Raw genomic sequence first — 26,681 nt, forward strand, 5'->3', positions numbered from 1 at the left:
TTTGAATATATTGAATGAAACTTTGAATATATTGAATGAAACTCTGAATATATGGAATGAAACTTTGAATATATTGAATGAAACTTTGAATATATTGAATGAATCCCCGAATATATTGAATGAAACTTTGAATATATTGAATGAATCCCCGAATATATTGAATGAAACTTTGAATATATTGAATGAAACTTTGAATATATGGAATGAAACTCTGAATATATGGAATGAAACTTTGAATATATTGAATGAAACTTTGAATATATTGAATGAAACTCTGAATATATGGAATGAATCCCCGAATATATTGAATGAAACTTTGAATATATGGAATGAAACTCTGAATGTATGGAATGAAACTTTGAATATATTGAATGAATCCCCGAATATATTGAATGAAACTCTGAATATATGGAATGAAACTCTGAATATATGGAATGAATCCCCGAATATATTGAATGAAACTTTGAATATATTGAATGAAACTTTGAATATATTGAATGAATCCCTGAATATATGGAATGAAACTTTGAATATATGGAATGAAACCCTGAATATATGGGATGAAACTTTGTATTCTGCCCCCGCTCCCACAGCTCGGCAGACAGACAACAGGTCCCAAGAAAAACTCTGACTCGGAGAGTATTAGAGTATATTGAGAAATGCTGTAAAACTCGACAAACAAAATTTACGTTATACAAATATGATCCACGAGGGAAATGACTGTCACCGTAGCTTCGTTGCACATAAAAGAAGTAAACACTAATAAAACCACAAGCATTCGCCAGAGTGTTAACAATGTCTTTATTGTTTAAAATAGCCGCAACCAAATCCCGAGCTGACTGACTCATTTTTGCTGCAGGACGGCGGCAGTGCCTTCATGACGTCAGCCAAGTTTCATTCCATATATTCAGAGTTTCATTCAATATATTCGGGGATTCATTCAATATATTCAGAGTTTCATTCCATATATTCAAAGTTTCATTCAATATATTCGGGGATTCATTCAATATATTCAGAGTTTCATTCCATATATTCAGAGTTTCATTCCATATATTCAAAGTTTCATTCAATATATTCGGGGATTCATTCAATATATTCAGAGTTTCATTCCATATATTCAGAGTTTCATTCCATATATTCAAAGTTTCATTCAATATATTCGGGGATTCATTCCATACAGAGTTTCATTCAATATATTTTGGGATTCATTCCATATATTCAGAGTTTCATTCAATATATTCGGGGATTCATTCCATATATTCAAAGTTTCATTCAATATATTCAGGGATTCATTCCATATATTCAAAGTTTCATTCAGTATATTTGGGGATTCATTCAATATATTCGGGGATTCATTCCATATATTCAGAGTTTCATTCAATATATTCGGGGATTCATTCCATATATTCGGGGATTCATTCAATATATTCGGGGATTCATTCAATATATTCGGGGATTCATTCAATATATTCAGAGTTTCATTCAATATATTCGGGGATTCATTCCATATATTCAGAGTTTCATTCCATATATTCAAAGTTTCATTCAATATATTCGGGGATTCATTCCATACAGTTTCATTCAATATATTTTGGGATTCATTCCATATATTCAGAGTTTCATTCAATATATTCGGGGATTCATTCCATATATTCAAAGTTTCATTCAATATATTCAGGATTCATTCCATATATTCAAAGTTTCATTCAATATATTCGGGGATTCATTCAATATATTCGGGGATTCATTCCATATATTCAGAGTTTCATTCAATATATTCGGGGATTCATTCCATATATTCGGGGATTCATTCCATATATTCGGGGATTCATTCAATATATTCGGGGATTCATTCAATATATTCAGAGTTTCATTCAATATATTCAAAGTTTCATTCAATATATTCGGGGATTCATTCAATATATTCGGGGATTCATTCAATATATTCGGGGATTCATTCAATATATTCAGGGATGCATTCCATATATTCAAAGTTTCATTCAATATATTTGGGGATTCATTCCATATATTCAATGTTTCATTCAATATATTCGGGGATTCATTCCATATATTCAAAGTTTCATTCAATATATTCAGGATTCATTCCATATATTCAAAGTTTCATTCAATATATTCGGGGATTCATTCAATATATTCGGGGATTCATTCAATATATTCAGGGATGCATTCCATATATTCAAAGTTTCATTCAATATATTTGGGGATTCATTCCATATATTCAATGTTTCATTCAATATATTCGGGGATTCATTCCATATATTCAAAGTTTCATTCAATATATTCAGGATTCATTCCATATATTCAAAGTTTCATTCAATATATTCGGGGATTCATTCAATATATTCGGGGATTCATTCCATATATTCAGAGTTTCATTCAATATATTCGGGGATTCATTCCATATATTCGGGGATTCATTCAATATATTCGGGGATTCATTCAATATATTCGGGGATTCATTCAATATATTCAGAGTTTCATTCAATATATTCAAAGTTTCATTCAATATATTCGGGGATTCATTCAATATATTCGGGGATTCATTCAATATATTCGGGGATTCATTCAATATATTCAGGGATGCATTCCATATATTCAAAGTTTCATTCAATATATTTGGGGATTCATTCCATATATTCAATGTTTCATTCAATATATTCGGGGATTCATTCAATATATTCAAAGATTAATTTCCTGAACGGCATGCCATTATATATATATATATATATATATATATATATATATATATATATATATATATATATATATATATATATATATATATAAATTGGTCCAGGATATGCACTTTAAGACCTGTTTGCAGGAAGAATGGGACAACATAACACCTTAAATGCTTCATCACTTGGTGTCTTCAGTCCCTAAACATGTTTTATGAGGTAAAGCATCATTCATGAGGCAAAACATCAAATAATGTGCTGTTGTATTGTTTTGAGTGCACTCTAAAAAATGATTCAGGAGGTTAGTTAGTATTACCCCCCAAAAATGAGGTTTTTCAACATGAAAAACACATTTTGTTACATGTCTATTATTTTATTAAGTTCATAACTTATTTTAAGAAGTTGATCAAACCTAAAAATAAAGAAAGCTATCTTAACTCATAAATCCAATGATATTGGAGAAGCGTTTTTGCTTTCAGTTAACAAGGATAACTATTACGTTAGTGAAATTTCATAATATTAAGTTAGTGACGTCACATGCAGAGGAAGTGATCAACGGCCATTTTATGGACGCTGCCAGACTGCAAGTTATAACTGCGTGGGAGAGACCGTTTCACTTGGCAAGTAAGTATACTTTTTAATTTCTTAAATTTTATGTCCATCAGCAAGAAGTGGGTGAGTGGATTGCTTGGGTGGTTTGCAAAAATAACTCGACAACGCGATAGAGACAGAAACTCGCACTTACACCTGCTCAAACACCACATGCACACATTAGTGAAGACGCGCACGTGAGAACGGGATAGAGAGACAAAGAGATCCTTGCTCATTCCCGCACTCTTGCATGCACACACACCACATGCAGACTGAAGACAGCACGGTGAAAATGGACTTAAAAGTAAATATCGGACTGGGCTTGTGGACTTTCACGAAGTGTGAGGGAAAGTTTGGCGTTGGGGCGACGCCATTAAACAGCTGAACAGCTTTAGTTAAGTTTTGGGTGTTTGTTATGTGGTGCTCCACACGCGGTGCATTCTAACTTGATCTTTTCTTCATTTTCAGAAACGAGGAGCTGTTAGAACGCAACAAAAGGTTAGGACAAACTTAAATTTTTAAAAATGAATTGGATATGTAAAATGTGCAGATTTAAAACGCCAAGAAAGACTGACCTATTGAAGCATTATAGACTTAAACATGGCCATTGTGGGGAATTACAAGGGTGTCCCGGGACACCGAGGCACTGCAAGGGTGTCCCGGGACACTGCCTGTGTCCCGGGACACCAAGGCAGTGTCCCGGGACACCAAGGCAGTGGGACACTGCCCGGGTGTCCCGGGACGGTGCTCGGGTGTCCCGGGACGGTGCTCGGATGTCCCAGGACACTGCCTTGGTGTCCCCATCTTCCTCTTTGTACTCCTGCTCCCTGACTAGAAACAATTCCTCATGGAGTAGTTGTTAGTGTTTTTGTCTTCTTATTCACAGGATGATTCTGTGGAAATGAGGAGAGAGGTTGTGATTCGTGGATTGGTGGTGTACCTCGGAGAAAAGGAGGAGAATCTCTTTCAAGAGCAGTTGGTAGGTTAATATGACAAAAAACAGTACTTTGTGTTAGTCTTGTTTTTAATTGTTAATCATGTTTTGATTTTGGCCAATTTGTGCTAGGCTGATGGGGATCTCACCAAGGAAGTGATGAAGATCATTGTTACCAGAAGTGCCACATCTGATCCAGCCAGTGCACGGATTGTAATCGAGGGAACAGAAGTCCTGGAAGACGTGGACGTACCCAGGGCCTGTGCCTTGCTGATGGGGCTGATTTATGCAATTAATCTCAGCTACCCAAAAGTACTGAAAAACACTTTTGAAGTTTTTCAAAAGATATTTCTTCCGCTGGATGACCTGAAAGCAAATCCTAAAGTAATGTCTTTGAAAAGTAAACTGCTGTAAAATGTGCAGATTGTCCAGTAATGCAGGAAATGTTGCATTTTGTTTGTGAAGTTTTTTTCTATATACATTTACTTGAAGTACACTTAAAGTTCAAACCTGAATTATACTAAAAGTTAAATGAAAGTTAATTTCTCAGGTGCTGTTCTAAAAATGAGAAGAATTCAGCAGCTAATACAGTTATGCTCAAAATAATAGCAGTGTCTTAAAAAGGTAAGTGTCCAACTTCTTCAAATAAATTGTACTTAAATGAACAGAAATGCATTGTGGACACTGAAATTGGAAAAAATAATTAGGGGCGAAGCTGCGAGGCACCTTAAGTGTTTGTAGGTTTTCTTAGGTTTTACTTGCAAAAACTTGCTGTGCTTGCCTCTGTCAGTCAGCCTCTGTGTCTGCCTTGTCGGTTCTATCTGTTGCCTTGGCAACTTGGGCTGGCGTCTTAGGCGGGTTCACTGCTTGGCCCCGCATTGCTGCTTGTAGCTATATTTCAGTTTTTTATTTCACAGAATGTCAAGAAATGCAATGTTCAAAAAATAGCGTTGACCTGTCTTTGAAAACTATTTTTTGAACATTACTTTTCTTCATATTCTGTGAAATAAGATAAATTAATTACTTTCTCCAATTTCTTGCTTCGAAATAGAATGTACAGTGTCCCTAATGCATTTGTGTTCATTAAAGTACAATTTATTTGAAGATTATTTGACATTTACTTACCTTTTTACAGACACTGCTATTATTCTTACCATAACTGTATATATGCACTTTTGTATGGCTTTGCTTTTTTTTTACTTTTGCACTTTTGTAAGGTTGGCCTTTATACACTCTATTTTGAACAAGTTTAGTACATTTAAAACAGACCAACTGGAAGAACACTATTCAGAACTGTTCAGCAGACAGTAAATGGAAGACAATTTTGGCACATGTGCAGTGCAAAAGGCTGCCAATTTGTTTGGCATGCATTGAGGTCTTAAGCAGGCAATTTTCTATCTTCTTCTGTATGTCTATGTTCAGCAGACAGTAAATGAAAGACACTGTGAGACGCTGCTTATATTTGTTGACCTTGGTTTCAATAAATAGACACTCTTGGAAACTGGAATTGTGATGTCTTCATTCTGACTTAAGTAAAATAAGTTAGTATTACTGAATAAAATTGAGGTAACAATTTGCATGGGCCTTTTTGAGGAGGAATAAAGTAAAATAAAGGAGTTATTGCAACTTAAATAGAGTAATTTGGCCACTATAAAGAATTGAGTTGGTTCAACATAATTAAGCTTGTAGAGGACAAAACATATCATGTTGGTGCTTCTAAACTAATTGAGTTCGTCCAGCTTTAAAAGTCTCATTAGATATACTCAATAATTGCTTAGTTGGGATTACTTAAAAAGATCAATGCAAATTGTTACAACAATTTTTTTAAGTTGAGCCAGTGTATTTTTTTTTAGAGTGTGCAATACAGGTCAAAGATTATTTACAAATCATTGTGTACAATTTTAATTTCAATTTCAACATGCCATCATAACTTTTTCTGATTTGGGGTTGTACTTCTGTGGAAATGAAATATGGAATTGACCAGTGTTTCTCAACCACTGGGGCGTGGCCCATTAGTGGGCCAAAAAGCGCCATCTAGTGGGCTGCAAATTTTTTTCAAGTTTGAAGCCAAATGGTTCAGGATGTCGTAGTGTCCCAAATCCAGTAGCTGATTTGCCGAACACTTTTCACATGGAATAAATACATTTGTGGGTAAGTTAAAAAGAACAAGACTTTATTTTTGTCACATTTAGCACACACACACACACACACACACAGAGCACGCACATCCAGTGGGCAGAATAAATACATAAGTTTGTGGATAAATTATATCAATCTGTGATGTCTGCTGGAAGAGAAGAGCAGGGAGGATTAAGAATCAAGTGGCTGTGGTTTGTTTACATCTGATACTAAAACTTGTTGCGTCCTAGCAACCATTGCAAAGGTGCATACAAAAAGCCCAGAAATTCCTATTTACCTGGGCAAAAACGATACAGGATTTATCTTGTAGTGTCCTGATCCCCAGATCTTTAACCCATCCATATATAAAAAGTTGTACGCCTCCATGCTCTTCCAGGTTTTCTTCTGTTTTTCCATGTAGAACGATGTCTGTGGCACCAGGTAGTTTGAGATATTGGGGAACTTGATGGATGGATAATTTTCCAACTCATAATAAATGAATGAATGAATAACTTTATTTAAACACAATAAGTTGATCAGCAGAGCTGGTGGGGTCATGTATGTACAGATACAAATAATTACAAATAGAAAAGACTAAAAATATACACAGTATTTAAAAAAACTTAAATCTGTTGATTATCTGTTAATTATCTTCATATTAAGTTAATTAATAGTATGCATAACTGTTGTCCTTGTATTTAGTTACGGCTACAATAAGATCAAAATGTATTCTACTAATGTCAAATTTAGCTCGTAAATTTTTCTTTCACAGGAAAAAGCCTGCTTTGTTAAGGCTTTTTGTGTAAGGATCTATCCCATTGAGTGGTTTCTATATCCACTTCTTTTGAGTGTACTTTTTGGTTTTAATAACTTGCTTGTTTTCTGTACACAAACATGGCAATAAGTTCTTGTGTTAATTGAACAGATTCCACTTTTGGATCATTAATCCCTTTTGACTGAGAATGACCCGCATGCATGGTTTGGCTTCTGGCACATCCATACAGTTTTAAATACAATACCTACAATTAAAAAGTTTGTTTTTATTGTATTTATTTCATTCCTGGGCTCCCATCTGTAACAGCGAGTAGTGCTGCATTCCATTAATACATTTTACAATAGATTATTACATTATAATAGAATAAATGAGCCAAAATAATTGGGGATCTTTTTTAATGGGCCCCGACTTGTGACAAGTATGAATAGGTGGGCCTTAAAGTAGAAAACACTGAGAACCCCTGGAATAGACAAAAACCAGAGAAGTGTGTAAGATTTTTTGCAGACACATTGATTACAGTTTATTTATTTATTTATTTATTTATTTAAATTAAGGTTTCCCTGCTTGAAGAAAAACTAAGAGAAAAGGAAAGTCAGTTTACAGAAACTTTACTCAAACTCCAAGAGACTCAGGAAAACTTCAGGCAACTTCAGGAATCTGCAAGTATGTTTGCACAAAATTTAAACTTGCTTAATTTTCTGGGAGTTTAAAATGTGATTCTTTAAACAAGTTGTGACTTGTTTATTTAGACCAGCATCTTGAATTACTTCACAACTGTAAACAAGAACAGGATGAACTTAAGGAAAAATTGGAAAGAGAACAACAACTCAGGTGTGAGAGTGAGGTTTGTGCTCATAGTATTTTCATGTGATTCATAGAATCTGTTTGGTTGTAGATGCTTGATTTTCCTCTCCTCAATCATGTGTATTATATTATGTGTTATGTTATTAATAGTACATTTATTTGATTTCTCCAGGAAAACCAGAAATCATTAGTTAACATGCTTGAACAAACCAAAGAAATGTATGTCAATAAACTTCTGGAGAAAGATACCAAACTTAAAGAAATAAATAATATCAAAGAACAATTGGCACACCAAATTGAAGAGATACAAGAAGCAGCAGATTCCTTACAGTCATCTTTAAAATCTGAGAAAAAGAGGTAAGTTGGCAGAGAACTGATATGCTCCATATGAGTAATACTAAGAACAGTTTGAGCTGCAGAAAACAGGTTAGTCTGTTCTTACTCTCTTTTATGGATTCCTTTATTTTCATAGGGTTCAAGAACTTGTATCAGAGCTTAGCACAGTATCTCAGGAGCTCTGCAGCAAAAACACTGAACTAGGTAGGTATATATTGCATAGATAACAAGCTAAAAGCTTTCTTGCCATCTTCCCTGCTAAATCAAGTATCACCACAGGAATAATAAGAGAAGTGAAAGTGGAGTGTGACAGCCAAATACAAGCTCTGAAATTTGAAATGGTATGTAGTGTTCTCATCAAAGCATTATGTTTTCAGCAATAATTCACTAAGTTGATAATGTATGCCCTTACTATTACATTAAAGGAAACAAAGGAAAATACCCTTAAATCTTTTGAGGAAAAGATAAAAGCAGATGAAAGACAGATTCTTCAGCTGACTTCAGGACATCAGGAAAAACAAGCAAAAATAAACAATTTGAAGGTAAAATCTGAAGCTAGTGTAAGTATCTGTATCACGATAAATGCAGACATACCAACTTATATGGTCTGAACAGGGCACCGCTAGAAATTTTGGGCCCTATAAAAGAATATAATATGCCCCCCCCACCAAAAAAAAAAAACGACCCTTAGTTTATCCAGAGGTAGTGTTATTAGTGTAACTTTCTAACAAAAAAAACCACACATGAATTCAAAAGTCTGAGTTTGTCAAACACTAGTAATGACCCACTGGATCTGAACATCTCTACTTAATTCATCACAGAAGACACAGACCTTGTTTATACTCTGATATTACTTTTCATTAATATTGATATTTATAATAACTGATATTACTCTGTTAACGTGGGGCCCTTAGAATTGCCCCTCTGGTCTGGATGGATCAGAGTCTGAGAAATTTACAGCTAAATTATATACAAACAAACAGTCAGATAATAGTGCTGGACATTTCATGCATAATGATTTGACTTATGTTTTAGTTCAAAAATATGTATATACTTTGTAACATCTCTTCTTTTTTTTCTTCTTTGTATTTAATCAATAGTTTTGGGATCACATTCCACAATGTACAATACAAAGTCTCTCACACATTAAATTGAAGCTACCAAGACATCTGTTTTTAGCCAATACATACTGCACACAGGCACATGTTGAAACTTAATTTGAGCCAAAAGTGGTGAACAGTAAATGCTCTTGCTGGTTAAAAGCTGTGTTCACCAATGTCTCACTGTAGGCTATGGCATAATGTCAGCATGCAGGCACTTATGGATGTATGTGCAGGAGAGGATGGAGATCGCAAACTGGCAAACGCATCCAAAACGCTAGACAAAATCGAAGTTGAGGGACAGGCAGGGGTCGATCAATCGGCAAACAGAGTAATAAGGGCTAGACTAAAAGGTGACAAGAACGAGACAATAACGAGGGTCGAGAACATGATAAGGCAGGCAGAATAACAAGGCTTGGTATGACAGGTTAGACACTGAACGATACTTTGCATCAAATGAGTGTGGGAGAGGTGTTTATATAGCATGGGCTGATTAACCAGTGTGACATCCCGAGAGGCTGCGTCTTGGAGGGGCGCTATATTCCACGTAGATGGCTCCAACAACAAGCAGCTATAACTCCATCTGGTGGTGGAGTTGGGAACTTCACCCCTCAGCACACAACACGGCAAGACACCTGTGGCCAATGAGGGCCTAATGAGCAAGAGGGCTTTGTGAGAGCTCAAAACTCTCAGTGTGAATGTGGAGGGGAGAGGAGAGAGGTTCATGGACTCTCTTTGCTGAGTGGCTCCTGCTGGGCAGAGTATTCATGGAAATGCTTATCTGAAATACTTACCTGTGTTCTGAATGCCTGCCACTGGACTGAAGACTACAGGGATTGTTGACTGGACTCAAAGTAAGGCAGAAGATTTTGTTTGTTCTGTGAAAAGGATATTGGACTGAAGGAAACCTGCCTATAATTTTGTTATTCTAAAGCCAGAGACATTGTTTGAGTTGGACTTTTGGGAATCACTCCTCATTTGAGCATTGGAATTTGAGATACCTTTTCTGTTCAATCTCCTGGCATCACATTAAAAATCTTGGTTTATTCTAACCTTTGTGTTCTTGCACTAATTGAAGGGTCCCGCTGAGAGCCAATCAACCTCTCGCGATATCACACGAGGAAATGAGTGACAGATGTAATTAATAGGCAGGCGATAGAGGGTGCTGTGGTTCTTGGGTGTTGTAGTTCAGATTGGCCATGATTGTAGTCTGACTGGAAGTGGTGCTCTATCGCGTTACTGACAGACCCCCCCACCCCCACCCCGAGGAGCTACATTCTTCCTAGGATGCCCCTTCCTTCTGGGTGCAGGCTTGTTGGGGTGTTGGTTGTGAAATTCTTGAGTAAGGAGAGGGTCTAGGATGTCCTTAGCTCCCACCCAGTTTCATTCCTCTGGTCCATAGCCCTCCCAATCTACCAGGTATTCTAGCTGACCTCTTCTACGTCTAGGATCCGATTTACCTGGTAGATGGGTTCTCCTTCTGGGCCAGGAGACAGGTGGTCGGGGGTGGGCATGTTCTCAGACAGGGGACCCTGGATGGAGGGTTTGACGCAGGAGACATGGAAGGTGGGTGACAGATGACTGTGAGGTGGGAGCTCAAGTCTGTAGAAAACGTCATTGATGCGCCAGAGCACCTTGTATGGTCCGATGTAGCGTGCCTGTAATTTTCGACATGTGTTGGGTTCCCTAAGGTCCCTGGTGGATACCCATATCTGATCGCCAGGAGAGTACTCGGGATTGTTGCTCTGGTGCTTATCGGTGTATTCCTTGTACTTGGCATTAACTGACGTGGTGCATTGGTGAACTTCCTCCCAAATCGTTTGGCTACGGGTAAACCACTCTTCCATGGCCTGTACCCATGCTGGAGAGTGATCCCAAGGAAACGGGAGGGTTGGTAGCCAAGCATACACTGGAAGGGTGCAAGTTGTGTGGCTGAGTGTTTGAGAGAGTTTTGCGCATATTCGACCCATGGGATGAATCGGGCCCAGTCCCCTTGGCTTCGCATGCAGAAGATTCTGAGGAAACATCCTATTTCTTGGTTGGCTCTCTCTACTTGGCCATTTGACTGGGGATGATATCCCAAAGTGAGGCTCACCGAGACCCCTAGCTGCTCCATGAAGCTGGCCCACAGATGAGATGAATTGAGGGCCACGGTCACTGACTACGTCTTCTGGGATGCCGAAGTATCGGAACACGTGTTGGAACAATAATTCGGTGGTCTGAAATGCTGTGAGTAAGCCAGATAATGGGATGAGTCTCAGCACTTTGGAGAAGCGGTCAATATTAACCAAAACTGTGGAATTGCCTTGGGATGGTGGCAGGTCTGTGATGAAGTTAATTGCCAGGTGGGACCATGATCTCTGAGGCACAGGAAGAGGGCATAGTTTGCCAGCCAGAGAAGTTTGAGGGACCTTAGTTTGAGCGCACTCAGTGCATGAAGAGATTAAACGAATGATCTCAGTCAGCATATTCTTCCACCAGTACTTGTTTTGCAGCAGTTGGTGGGTGCGATGGCTGCTGGGATGACCAGTGGCAGGAGAAGTGTGAGCCCATGTGATGAGTCTGCTCCTGAGATGATTAGGGATGTACAGGCAGCCCGGTGGGCAGTTGGCTGTAGGATTCTGTGGTTGTGAGTCCCTTGTCGAGGTCTCAGGTGAACGCCTGGAAGAAGCATTCAGGTGTCCGGATGAGATGAGGATCCTGGTCGTGAAGAGATGGGCTGGAGATGCATGACAGGACATCAGCCTTGGTGTTTCTAGTGCCAGGACAATAAAATATTGTGAAGTTGAAATGGGTGAAGGACAGTACCCATTGGGCTTGGCATGGGTTCAGTCTCTTTGCCTTCTTGAGATACTCAAGGTTTTTATGATCAATAAAAATGACAAAGGGGTGTGTGGCCCCCTCCAACCAGTGCCTCCATTCCTCTAAGGCGAGCTTGATGGCTAGTAGCTCTCGGTTCCCGACGTCGTAGTTTCTGTCTGCTGGAGTGAGCTTTTTGGAGAAGAATGCTACTGGGTAGAACTTGGGCCTTTTGCCGAAACACTAGGAGAGAACCCTTCCTACACCAATCTCAGAGCTGTCCACTTCGACCATGAAATGTCAGATCAGGTCCAGATGCTGAAGGATAGGGTCTGTGGTGAAAGCTGTTTTGAGCCTGTCGAAGGCCTCTTCGGCTGTGGGGTTCCAATGTAGGTGTTTGGGTCCCTTCTTCAGGAGGGAGGTCAGGGGCGTGACGAGGGTGCTGAACCCTCTGATGAAATGACGATAAAAGTTTGCGAAGCCTAGGAAACGTTGGAGGTCTTTCACTGAGGTGGGTACAGGCCAGGACATGACTGCAGTTACCTTGGAGGGGTCCATGCTGACCCCCTCAGCACTGATGATGTACCCCAGGAAGGAGATCTTACGCATGTGAAATTCACACTTCTCAGCCTTGACATAGAGATGGTTCTTAGACAGGCACTTGGGTACTGATCAAACATGGTTAAGATGACTCTCGTCATCAGGGAAGTAGATCAGGATATCATTGATGTAAGCTATGACATACCTCCCCAACATGTCTCGCAGCACATTGTTAATGAGGCACTGGAACATGCTTGGTGCTGAAGAGAGGCCATAAGGCATGACCCGGTACTCAAAATGGCTGGTGCTGGTACTGAAGGTGGTCTTCCACTCGTCGCCCTCGCGGATGCAGACCAGGTTGTAAGCACTACGTAGGTCAAGCTTGGAGAAGATCGTGGCGCTGCAGAGCTGTTCCAATGCAGAGGGCACCGGATGCTGAGTGGGCTGTGCAATGAGTTTGTGGGCAGATTGAACCTCTGTATGACTGAGCTGGCCATGAACTTTCCCTCTGCCCCGAAGTTGATAAAAGCAGACAGTACGTGGGTAGAGGAAGACCGTTTCAGTAGTACTGGAAGCTTGTAAGATCGAATTCTTAGTGATCTCATGGGACTCACTGAATCAGCCTTGGTCTCCTCAGAGCTGGTGCATGGCAGGTGGACTGGACACTGGATGATAAGTTGACTGGAGCTCCCACAATAGAAGCACAAGTCTTCCTTCTTTCTCCGATCTCATTTGGAGCGTTTCAAGCAAGCACGACAAACTTCCATGGGAGAGAGAGAATCAGCGGCCATGGCAGGTTTGGCTTCCTCCCGGAGGGATGGGCAGCTGGATAGCAGATGGTCTAGCCAAATGGTGAGCTCAGAGCGTCCAGAGTGAGATGTTCATTGCGGCATGCTAGTTCACTCAATACTTAGGGGTGAAGTCCTTGGCGAAACCCCGCCTTTAACACTGGCTCATTCCATCTGCTGGCAGCTGCAAGAGTCTGAAAATCTAGGGCATAATCGGCGACTCTCCTTGAACCTTGGATGATGGTGAGTAGGCTCTCGCCGACTTCAATTCCCTCCGGTTCGTGATCGAGCACATGCTTGAATAACTCCAGAAAGCTGTCGTAGGAGGTGATGTGTTCACCTCCGCTCCTCCACACTGCTCTGGCCCATTGTAGCGCTTTGCCAGTTAAAAGTGAAGGAAATCCGGCGATCTTGTGTTCATCTGAGATGTGTGGGAGCGAGGAGAAGTACATGGAGCACTGAAGCAGAAACCTCTTTCAGCTGAGCACATCCCTGGCGTACTTCTTCGGGTGTGGAAGTGGGAGCGCGGGACTCTGAGGAGCTTCGGGGTGCATTAGGAGGGCCTGCGGCATCATAGCAGTGAGCTGATGAGATCAGCGAGCATCTGCTGATGTTCTCCTAAGAGGCGCCCCTGAGCGATCAAAGCAGTCTGCCACGCCTCCTCTGCTGCATCCATATGCGGCGAAGTATCCTGTCAGGATGCAGGCACTTACAGATGTATGTGCAGGCGAGAGTGGGGATCACAGACTGGCAAACATTATCTAAAACACTAGATGAAATCAAAATCAAGGGACAGGCAGGGGTCGATCAATCAGCAGACAGAGTAATAATGGCTAGACTAAAGGGGAACAAGAACGAGACAGTAATGAGGGTCGAGAACATGATAAGGCAGGCAGAATAACAAGGCTTGGTATGACAGGTTAGACATTGAATGATACTTTGCATCAAGTGAGTGTGGGAGAGGTGTTTTATATAGCATGGGCTGATTAACCAGGAAATGTAATTAATAGACAGGCGATAGAGGGCGCTGTGGTTCTTGGGTGTGGTAGTTCAGATCGGCCATGTTTGTAGTCTGACTGGAAGTAGCGCTTTCTATAGTGTTACTGACACATCATTTTATAACCCCAAATCAGAAAAAGTTGGGATGGTATTGAAAATGCAAATGAAATTACAAAAAAAAACAGTGATTTCTAAATTTACTTTGACTTGTATTTCATTGCAGACCCAAGATATTTTATATTTTGTCTGGTCAACTTAATTTCAGTTGTTAATATACATCCATTCCTGCATTTTAGGCCTGTAGCACATTCTCAGAAAAGCTGGGATGGGGGCAGGTTAGGGTTAGTAATGAGGTAAAACAATTAAATAATGATGTGATTTGAAACAGGTGATTATAATCATGATTTGGTACAAAATCGATATCCAGGAAAGGCCTAGCAAACATGGGTAGAGGATCTTCAGTTTGTCAATAAACGTGTGAGAAACTTGAAATGTGTTTAAACAATGTTCCTCAAAGAAAGATATGAAGGGATTTGGATATTTCACCCTCTATGGTGCATAATATTGTTAAAAGATTCAAGGAGGAATTTCAGTGCATCAAGGGCACAAGTCTAAGCTGAACACCCGTGATCTCCGATCCCTCAGACGGCACTGCAACAGTAATCATCAGTCATCTATAGCTGATGTAACCACATGGGTTCGGGATTACTTTGGAAAGCCTTTGTCGTGCACTATAGTACAGAGTTACATCCTCAAATGCCAGTTAAAACTTTACTGTGCAAAAAGGAAGCCTTATGTTAACTGTGTCCAGAAGCGCCATTGACTTCTCTGGGCTCAGAGAAATCTGAGATGAATCATCACACAGTGGAAATGTGTATTGTGACCAGACAAATCAGTATTCCAGGTCATTTTTGTAAGAAATGGATGCCGTGTGCTTCGGACCAAAGACAAAAAGGACCATCCAGACTGTTACTAGCAACAAGTCCAAAAGCCAGGGTCTGTCATGGTATGGGCTTGTGTCAGTGCCCTTGGCAAAGGTAACTTACACTTCTGTGATGACTGTATTAATGCAGAATAGTACATTGAAATTTTGGAGGACCATATGCTGCCTTCATGACAACATCTTTTTCAACAAGACAATGTAAAACCACATTCTGCACACATTACAAAGGCATGGCTGTGGAAGAAGAGGGTGCCTGTCCCGAACAGAGTATGTGTGGCAAATTTTGAGATGAAAAATATGACAATGACAACCCCATATTGTTGCATACCTTAAGACCTATTTGCAGGAAGACTGGGACAAAAATAACATCTGAAACACTTCATCACTTGGTGTCTTTAGTCCCTAAGTATGTTTTAAGTGTTGTGAGAAGGAATGTCAACATTATAAAGTGGTAAATACTTTACTGTCCCAACTTTAAAAAAAAAAAAAAAGTTTTGCAAGAATCAAAATTGAAATGTGTTTATTTAATAATAATAATAATAATAATAATAATAATAATAATGTGCTGTTGTATTGTTCTGGGTGCAATTCAGGTCAAAGGATTTTTACAAATCATTGTTTTCAGTTTTAATTTAAATTTTAACGTACCATACCAACTTTTCCTGATTTGGGGCTGTATGAGCATATTGGTTGAACAGAGCTTGAACTGCAATCTGTTGATTTATAATTAAACCATTTGAGAGTATAAGCTTACATTATGCAACTGTTTAATTCAAAGTACAAGTCAGGTCTGCAGGCCAGTTCAGGTCAGATCTTGGAAATAATCTCTCTACCTCATGATTAACTGGCTTTTTTTTGTAATAAGAAAATTATAAAAGCACTTAATAAAATATGAATGTGTTGAAATATAGCCTACATACTATAAGATTTCTTATAGTATTTTTTAAACTCAAAAAAAGCATGAACCATAATACAAAAGGATATGACTGTTTGCATAAAAAAAACAAGACAAGTGAAAGTTATCATTTAAACCAGATAGAACCAAAGTTTTCAAATAAAAAAAAAAAATCCAATGAGTTTTACATTTCAAAAAATTCTGAGTCATACATAGAGGATATTACATGGTGGTGCAAAGATATGAAGTTTTCTTCGAGTGGTGAATGGATGTATCGTGAGTGAAGTGAAAGACCTGAAATATTTTTCAACATGAGAAGATAAACTTCATATCTTCGCATGACCATGTAATGTTCTTTATATTATATGGACACAGCCACAAAAAATACGCAAGTTAATTAAAAGAATTTTAATTTTGGACCAGTTCACCATTCTGACAACGTGCATCTAGTCAAAAGGAAAACACTGGGAGTAATGTCATCAGTGTAAAATATCGGAAAATATGTTACTCAGATCCGCAATGTATTTCGTATGAAAAATGCAATTTTTCAACACAAGAAGATAAACTTCATATCTTCAAGTCAACATGTGATTTTTCCTTTTATTATATCCACACATTCACAAACAAAAAGTACCCAAATTTATCGAAACAATTCCTCACAAGCAGTGTTGGGCACGTTACTTTCAAAAAGTAATTAGTTATAGTTACTAGTTACTTTTCCCAAAAAGTAACTGAGTTAGTAACGGAGTTACTTTGTCATAAAAGTAACTAATTACCAGGGAAAGTAATTATTCCGTTACATTTTGTCCCCCCCCCCCCAAAAAAAAAAAAAAATCAAATTCAATTAGTGTAATCATAATAAAAGTGAATGTTAAATGTGTTTAATGACTGAAATGGACACTTAACAGAACCAGTTAGTAACATTATCTACACTATATTAATATTTTTGTGGGACAATGTGAGATAAGACATCTATCAAATGTAATATATTTTTGCAGTTATTAAAATTATGTTACTAATTACTGGCCACTGACGAGGACAAACGCTTTGTTCCTCGACATAATGTGCATTGCACGTAAACACTCTTGCCTTTTATTTCAAGTAATGAAAAGTCCTGGCTGTATTTCCAATGTGAAAGCGCAGTGCTGGGCTGACCGCTCGCCATCGCTGGGTCTTCCGATTGAAAGCGTGCGCAGTAGTGCAGTAGGCGTGGCCTACCTACATATGTTGTCCAAATCTACTCTGATTGGCTTACTGTGCCGTTGTCTCGTGTCTCCCCGCCCCACACTAAAGCAGAGTAAAGAAAGGCTGAACGAGCAGCGTGCCAGATGAGAACAGCTTTAATAAAGTAACGCATAGTATTTTATTGTAAGTAACGGGAACGGCGTTATAACGATGTAAAAAGTAATTAGTTAGATTACTCGTTACTAAAAAAAGTAACGCCGTTAGTAACGCCGTTTATTCTAACGCCGTTATTCCCATCACTGCTCACAAGTGACATAGAGATTTATGTCACAGTGGCTGTCTGGATGTAGCTCATATGAAAAATATGAGCGGTATATTTCCCAGTAAAACACTTGTGTCCATATAATATGATTTTTACATATAGTTTAGACATTTGAAAATAAAATGTCAAATGAACACTGCATTTTCATTTTAATTCTAAAAGCCATTGTGCATTGCAGTGCACAAAAATGCTAATACATGGTTTGCACACTTGTATATTAAACAGGAAATGCAATTGCAAATACTTGTTTGAATAAGCAATTTTAAATTAGCATTTAAATTTGAATTAAGTCTGGACAATGCTGACAAGGCATGTAACAATTCACCCAATTCATAATATTGGGTTCATGATTCGATTTTATCGTTATATTTTAAAAAAAGTTTTTTTTTGTTTTTTTTTTAAGGTTGGATTAAACTATAATTGCCTATTATCTAACATATTCCTTTTATTAAAATGAAAAAGTTAATAACAAATAGTCCTTTTCTTAATAAAACTTTTATGAATATTTGTACTACCTCCATTTGCTTCTCTTTTCTTTAGCTTTTGGCAGTCTGTAAAAAGATAGCTTCAGTTTTTTTGTTAAATAGTCAATTGACCAACAGCTCTTTCCCATTCTAGATCTGTTTTTCGTGGCATTAGATTTGTGTTACTTCCGCATAAGAAAGTCATGTGCATTCCCACTATTGTATGTTATTGCAACCTTTGCTGTCTAAACAATGCAATTACAGTTAGGAAAAAGAGATTTAAGAGGTTATGCAGACTAATAATTGCAGTTCTTTTATTTCATTAATTTGAATCGTCGTAAATTTGTACCGCAATTTATCATATGATATATCATTACATGCTGAATGTGAACATGATTTAGAGCACAGATGCTGTGAGCTTTGTATTTCACCTGCTTCAACAGGACAAACTGGAGACTGCTGCAGTTGAAAACAAAAAAATGGTAGCTACCCTGGAAGAGGCCGTAAATGAGCAAGTGCTATTGAAGGAGCATTGTTTTTTGAAAGAGGTAAAAATGTTTATACCCTCATCTAGAATAGATTATAGACCTATCAAGCATCACCATCTTTGTGTGGGTTTCATTTCATATTGACTCTATTGAGATTAACTGAATTGTGAGTGTCATATCAACTGTCATGTCAATGCTGTAATAGCAAAAACTCTCAGACGACACTGCCGGCTACAAACATGACTGTAAAGGACTACAGCAACCAAACATCACAAATTCTTTCACATTCACCAGGTTACTGATCGCCAGAGGTGGACAAAGTACCCAAGTTCATTACTTAAGTCAAAGTACAGATTCCACTGGTCAAATGTTACTCCGATACAAGTGAAAGTTGTCCAGTCAAATTTTTACTTAAGTTAAAGTACTGAAGTACTTGCTTTTAAAAATACTTAAGTATTAAAAGTAAATTTTCTGTCAACGCATCGTTGTATTATTGCCACAACGCTTACAAAACGCAATGCCGTTACCAAAAACAGAAATGTGACTTCACAAAATGGACACATGCTGTGCCATCATGGTGGTTTAACATTAAGCTAGCTAGTCAGTGAAGCTCCTACAATGCAAGCAAACTCTTTTCAAGCTCAATCATACTGGGTAGCTAATGCTACTAGAAAAGAAAGATTTCTACATTCTGTTTATTTGGCAAGATTATGCTAAAAGATATTTCTGAAAGGACTTCAGATAAGTTAACATTATTCATGTTAGTGTAACTCTGTGTTTACATGCTAACTAACAGTGTCCAAGTTAACTAGCTATGTGTAAACGTTAGCCATGATCAAGGCGATGGCAACTTCGTGGGCAAATCCATAGAAAGTCATTTGACTAACCAGACTGCATAGCTATTACATTATCGCTAGTTCTCAAAGCACAAACAACTTCGTTGCAAGCTTTCTCTTGGAATAAAACCTTTATTTAGGCCACACCAATTTAATTAGTTGGTTCTCAGATTTTTTTCAGGAAAAATATGAAGCGAGCGGGCGAAATAATAATAAAAAAATGCTCTGATGGTAAAATTAGCGGTGGAAATAGACCAAACAATACAGGCAAACCAGTAAACAGAGGCTAAATAAATGATTGAATTACAGTCAATTGAACATCTACAATGCACAGAAGAAAAGATTTGACCAGGAGTAGGCTACTTCACAAGTCTTTAACGAAAGTGAAAGGGGTGATTTGATTGGTTTTCGAAGTCACGTGATCTCATGTCATGTGACCTTTTCTGTTGGCGGGAGTTTGATTTTGATTTTTTTTTTTATTATTATTATTTTGCATTTTCTTCAAGCGGCGATTCTGAGAACCAACTAATCGAATTGGTGTGGCCTTAACTCAATATGCTTCCGCAGGTCGGATGTCGAGTTTTTGAAGGCCGTGATGCGGTTCGTTTTTGGCAAACATTTAAAACTAAATGAATCTTTAATCCTTTCAGAAAACTGAAACATGGGTTCTAGGTAAAGCCATAGTGGCGTGCATTCCCCAGAAGAATCGCCTCCTTCCATTCTGCCATGAATTGATTATGTTCAAATAATGCTGCTGAGAAATAATTGAACTTGAGTTTATCCAGTCTATGGACATGACGTGACCCTAGTGATTTACTGATCGGCTGCCTCAGTGTCACCTGTGAAAAAACCAATCACATTTTAGAAAAGAAAAGGAAAAACATCCACCTTCAAAGCTGCTTCATAGTAACGAGTGACTTGGACCTTGATAGAAATGTAGTGGAGTGAAAAGTACGATATTTTTGTCTTTCAAATGTAGTGAAGTTAAAGTCATAAGTTTCCAAAAAAAATACTCAAGTAAAGTACAGATACTCAACGTGTACTTAAGTACAGTACTCAAGTAAATGTACTTCGTTACTGTCCACCTCTGCTGATCACACACCAGGACTCAATTTCCTTCACAGCCACACTCAGTGAACAACTATGAAAAAAATTAAGAGACCACTTTTATGGGTGACCACCATTTTTCCCTAGCTATATAAGGATTCTCAGTTCAAACATTCATTGTGAAGTATATGCTCAGTGTTTTACATACCTGCCTATACCAAGCGTTTGTATGTTGCTACGTTCTCATTCTGGTTTTGATCCCTGTTATGGTTTCCTGGTTCTGATTCTTGCCTTGCCTCATGTATGTTGTATGTTTTATATTTTTCCCTCTGTATTGGATTTGTTTGCGAGTTTCAGTAAAACCCTGTTACGCCTGCATCTGTATATGCCACCCTGACACACTAAGACACTTGCTAAAAATGGTAGCACACTGTACTAACTGAATTTAGTTGCACAAATTACAGACACAAAAAAGGAATCGGTTTTTCCAGGTAAAAGATTTTTCACACTGTCAGGCCTTATCCAAGCATATGATCATTTGTGTAACCATTCATTTAGTATACATTATTATAGCACTAATTATGCTTCATTAAAATTGTTGACAGGGCTATATGCAGAAATCTAAGATGTCTGAAACAAAGTTAAGACAAGGTTAATTCCAAAGTTGACTGTACGCTGATGTCCCTTGCCCAGGTCAAACTGCAAGAGGTTGAAGGGCAGTTATTAGAAGCACTGAAGAAAGAGAGCGAATCCTCTAATAATACTGAAAAATTGCAAAAGGATATCGATCAGTACAAGTAAGTCGGCTAAAAGATTGTTCTTTTTTTTTTTTTGTACCATTTTGATCTAGAACCATACTTGTCAGTTATGGGATGCATATAAGACTTTATAGGCAACAGATAAACATGGCTACAAGATCATTGATGGTTAATAATAACATGAATTATCCCAGTTTACTATTCATGGCCTCTTACCCACAAGTGGTTATGAGCTTGGTGTCTTTAACAGGGATGAGAATTTTCTGCGGATCCGCGGAATTCCGAGTTTTTCCCGCTGAAAATGTCATTTTTGTGAAACGTGTAAATTTGTTGAGAATTTCGGGGGGGGGGTTCGGGGTGTGTGTGTATGGTTAACGATCTGTGGTCACCTTATAACGCAGACATCCCGAGTCTCCCGGAAGTTCCGGGAGTCTCCCGCATATTGATAGTGGCTCCCTGATGCCCGCAAATTGGAGAATATCTCCTGGAATCTAGAGCAAGCAAGCAAGAGCGTGCACGCGCAACATTTAATGCCTGCATCGCGCTTCTTACAATGTGCGCATATGACGGAGCGCGAGAGAGAGACTGCATGTGACTGTTCATGTAGTGCATGCTAGACAAAGAGCATCCTGATTGGGTTACTCACCAAAATAAGCCAATCAGCTTTCAGTGTGGGCGGGCTTTTATCCCTTTTCTTGAGGACCGAAGTTTTCAGTTGAGTCAGTGCAGCCTACAGGATCGGCATGGCAGAGAGAGCGCGCGCCCCAAAAAACCAAAGTACAAAACCCACTTCACCTCAGATTACACAAAAGAATCTCCCTGTCTAATAAGGGTCAATAATAATGACTGTTTTGCGCGATGTACTGTTTGAAACAGTGATTTCAGCATTGCCTATGGTGGCTTAAATGACTGTAAAGGACATGTTGAGGTGAGGAGTGTCAGTTCATGTGCATTATATTTAGGTCTACAACAGGCTGTCATGAAAAGACCAAACTAATTGAAGATTTCCGTAAAGTAACAATGTATGAATATACATCATATATATCACATATATATCAAATACACTTTTATATATGACGTGTATCTTTTATAAATGGGTTTAGCTTATCTAATGTAGCATGTTGGGGAGAATCATAGTATCATATCTATATTTCTGATAAAAATTTAGGTATGATACCGTGTATAACTCTCCTACTTATTGCTCATTTCATAGGGGGACGGGGGGGAAATTGCTGGTCTGTGCCGCGCGGGAGCGTCTGCTCAAATTTTTTAGGCCGAGATGAACTTAGTTTTTGATTAAAAAAAAATTTCCAATATGTAATGCCAATTGTACATGCCTGTTCTTTAATTCAAAATCACCATCTTGATCTTCAGATTGACCATATGGTATCTGTATTACATTACGCAACATCCTGTCCAGATAAAACCTAGTTAGTACACACACCAGTTGAAAGGGAAGTGATAAGTGATGTTGAATGTTGCCTGCTTAATATGCAAGACCTCCTGCTACCATGATAACATCAGAAGAAAGCTTAAGAGAATTATATGATAGAATTTTTTTCTGGTTTGGACTTCATTTTAAAGGATTAGAGTATTCAAATACATGAATAGCTAAAATGCAGAAATATAATACTGTAGAGCTCGTTTATATTAAAAGGTGCATTGATATATATATATTTTTTTTAAATCATCAAATGTGAATTGATTAAAAACAAGTCTCTTGTCCCATATTAATCATTTTCACCTGGTAGTCCACCAAGAAGGGGAATTTATTTCCAAATAAATTGCAACTTTTTGCTGATAAAATTAATGGTTTTGGGGTAAAAAAAAATAGCCCAAAATCATTAGCTCCCGCCCCCTGGGCCCCCACCGGGGCTCTGCCAGGGAAATCGATAAATCGAACAGGATAAAGAACTGTTTCCGATGGGCATGGCTCGACGTTACTGTGCAGATAGGGACACAAACTGTGACGACGTGCCTGACGGAACATATCCGAAAAGTGGACGTGCCGGGAAAGGTTCTGTGTATTCTGTGCTCAGATATGATCAATTATGGAAACAGAGGCGCTAGAAACATCCAGGAGCACATCAAAACAAAAAAGCACAAAGGTACGTTTTACTTACCGGTAAATGGTCAAAGATAGAGTCAGGAGGAATCTAATATATCGTTACGGTTACCTCCATTATCGCTCACGATATATATTTGTTATCTTAAAGTTTATAAACGTTTTAAACCATCATTGAATTTGAAAACTTTCATATATATATATATATATATATATATATATATATATATATATATATAAAGGCGCACCCCCCCCCCCCCCCCCCCCGCCCCATGCACGCTTTGCGTGCGTTATATCTGCCCTTGGCAGACATTTCAGAGTTTTTTTTTTTTAAATGTCCCATTCTCATCCCTGCTTTAAGGCATTAATTCTGTTAGAAATGTATTGTACACAATGATCCATTTAAAAAAAAAAAAAAGTAACAAAGAAAAGGTATCAGCATAGGGAATTGATAACAGTGATGCACAGGATGGAGTGTGGTGCACAGGGTCAGCTCCAGCTGTTTGGAGGCCATAAGAAAGCTCTGAAATTTGAGCCTTCTCAACCCTAATTGTATTTTTTTTTCCTGCAGCATAATTAATAGCTGAATTTGTCTGTGGTATGTATCTCTACAGGATAAATAAAATTAATACAGTAATAATTGATGTTTTTAGGAACTTGCTTAATGAAAAGTGCCCATACATTCATGAATACTACACATAAACCCCTCCTGTACATCACATGTGTATACTGAATACAACACCGATTACAAAAAAGTTGGGACAAAGTACAAATTGTAAATAAAAACGGAATACAATAATTTACAAATCTCAAAAACTGATAATATATTCACAATAGAACATAGACAACATATCAGATTTCGAAAGTGAGACATTTTGAAATTGCATGCCAAATATTGGCTCATTTGAAATTTCATGACAGCAACACATCTCAAAAAAGTTGGGACAGGGGCAATAAGAGGCTGGAAAAATTAAAGGTACAAAAAAGGAACAGCTGGAGGACCAAATTGCAACTCATTAGGTCAATTGGCAATAGGTCATTAACATGACTGGGTATAAAAAGAGCATCTTGGAGTGGCAGCGGCTCTCAGAAGTAAAGATGGGAAGAGGATCACCAATCCCCCTAATTCTGCGCCGACAAATAGTGGAGCAATATCAGAAAGGAGTTCAATAGTGTAAAATTACAAAGAGTTTGAACGTATCATCTACAGTGCATAATATCATCAAAAGATTCAGAGAATCTGGAAGAATCTCTGTGCGTAAGGATCAAGGCCAGAAAACCATACTGGGTGCCCGTGATCTTCGTGCCCTTAGACAGCACTGCATCACATACAGGCATGCTTCTGTATTGGAAATCACAAAATGGGCTCAGGAATATTTCCAGAGAACATTATCTGTGAACACAATTCACCGTGCCATCCGCCGTTGCCAGCTAAAACTCTATAGTTCAAAGAAGCCATATCTACAGTGGTGCTTGAAAGTTTGTGAACCCTTTAGAATTTTCTATATTTCAGCATAAATATGATCTAAAACATCATCAGATTTTCACACAAGTCCTAAAAGTAGATAAAGAGAACCCAGTTAAACAAATGAGACAAAAATATTATACTTGGTCATTTATTTATTGAGGAAAATGATCCAATATTACATATCTGTGAGTGGCAAAAGTATGTGAACCTCTAGGATTAGCAGTTAATTTGAAGGTGAAATTAGAGTCAGGTGTTTTTAATCAATGGGATGACAATCAGGTGTGAGTGGGCACCCTGTTTTATTTAAAGAACAGGGATCTATCAAAGTCTGATCTTCACAACACGTTTGTGGAAGTGTATCATGGCACGAGCAAAGGAGATTTCTGAGGACCTCAGAAAAAGCATTGTTGATGCTCATCAGGCTGGAAAAGGTGACAAAACCATCTCTAAAGAGTTTGGACTCCACCAATCCACAGTCAGACAGATTGTGTACAAATGGAGGAAATTCAAGACCATAGTTACCCTCCCCAGGAGTGGTCCACCAACAAAGATCACTCCAAGAGCAAGGCGTGTAATAGTCGGTGAGGTCACAAAGGACCTCAGGGTAACTTCTAAGCAACTGAAGGCCTCTCTCACATTGGCTGTTAATGTTCATGAGTCCACCATCAGGAGAACACTGAACAACAATGGTGTGTATGGCAGGGTTGCAAGGGGAAAGCTACTGCTCTCCAAAAAGAACATTGCTGCTCATCTGCAGTTTGCTAAAGATCACGTGGACAAGCCAGAAGGCTATTGGAAAAACGTTTTGTGGACGGATGAGACCAAAATAGAACTTTTTGGTTTAAATGAGAAGCGTTATGTTTGGAGAAAGGAAAACACTACATTCTAGCATAAGAACCTTATCCCATCTGTGAAACATGGTGGTGGTAGTATCATGGTTTGGGCCTGTTTTGCTGCATCTGGGCCAGGATGGCTTGCCATCATTGATGGAACAATGAATTCTGAATTATACCAGTGAATTTTAAAGGAAAATGTCAGGACATCTGTCCATGGACTGAATCTCAAGAGAAGGTGGGTCATGCAGCAAGACAACAACCCTAAGCACACAAGTCATTCTACCAAAGAATGGTTAAAGAAGAAGAAAGTTAATGTTTTGGAATGGCCAAGTCAAAGTCCTGACCTTAATCCAATGGAAATGTTGTGGAAGGACCTGAAGCGAGCAGTTCATGTGAGGAAACCCACCAACATCCCAGAGTTGAAGCTGTTCTGTACGGAGGAATGGGCTAAAATTCCTCCAAACCGGTGTGCAGGACTGATCAACAGTTACCGCAAATGTTTAGTTGCAGTTATTGTTGCACAAGGGGGTCACACCAGATACTGAAAGCAAAGGTTCACATACTTTTGCCACTCAGATATGTAATATTGGATCATTTTCCTCAATAAATAAATGACCAAGTATAATATTTTTGTCTCATTTGTTTAACTGGGTTCTCTTTATCTACTTTTAGGACTTGTGTGAAAATCTGATGTTTTAGGTCATATTTATGCAGAAATATAGAAAATTCTAAAGGGTTCACAAACTTTCAAGCACCACTGTAAACAGGATCCAGAAGCGCAGACGTCTTCTCTGGGCCAAGGCTCATTTAAAATGGACTGTGGCAAAGTGGAAAACTGTTCTGTGGTCAAACGAATCAAAATTTGAAGTTCTTTATGGAAATCAGGGACGC

General features: G+C 38.5%; 1 protein-coding gene across 1 annotated transcript in view; it reads left to right on the plus strand.

Annotated features, from left to right (window-relative positions):
- Positions 1–26,681, plus strand: part of LOC132884428 (synaptonemal complex protein 1-like) — a 128,371-nt gene that overhangs the window by 53,094 nt on the left and 48,596 nt on the right. The window contains exons 10-17 of the mRNA XM_060918272.1: positions 7,672–7,780; positions 7,867–7,961; positions 8,094–8,278; positions 8,394–8,461; positions 8,537–8,598; positions 8,683–8,799; positions 18,736–18,840; positions 21,357–21,460. Coding sequence (XP_060774255.1) covers positions 7,672–7,780; positions 7,867–7,961; positions 8,094–8,278; positions 8,394–8,461; positions 8,537–8,598; positions 8,683–8,799; positions 18,736–18,840; positions 21,357–21,460 — 845 coding nt within the window. The remainder of the gene's footprint in view (positions 1–7,671; positions 7,781–7,866; positions 7,962–8,093; positions 8,279–8,393; positions 8,462–8,536; positions 8,599–8,682; positions 8,800–18,735; positions 18,841–21,356; positions 21,461–26,681) is intronic.

The sequence above is a fragment of the Neoarius graeffei genome, chromosome 4 (genome assembly GCF_027579695.1).
Source record: "Neoarius graeffei isolate fNeoGra1 chromosome 4, fNeoGra1.pri, whole genome shotgun sequence".
Classification (NCBI taxonomy): domain Eukaryota; kingdom Metazoa; phylum Chordata; class Actinopteri; order Siluriformes; family Ariidae; genus Neoarius; species Neoarius graeffei.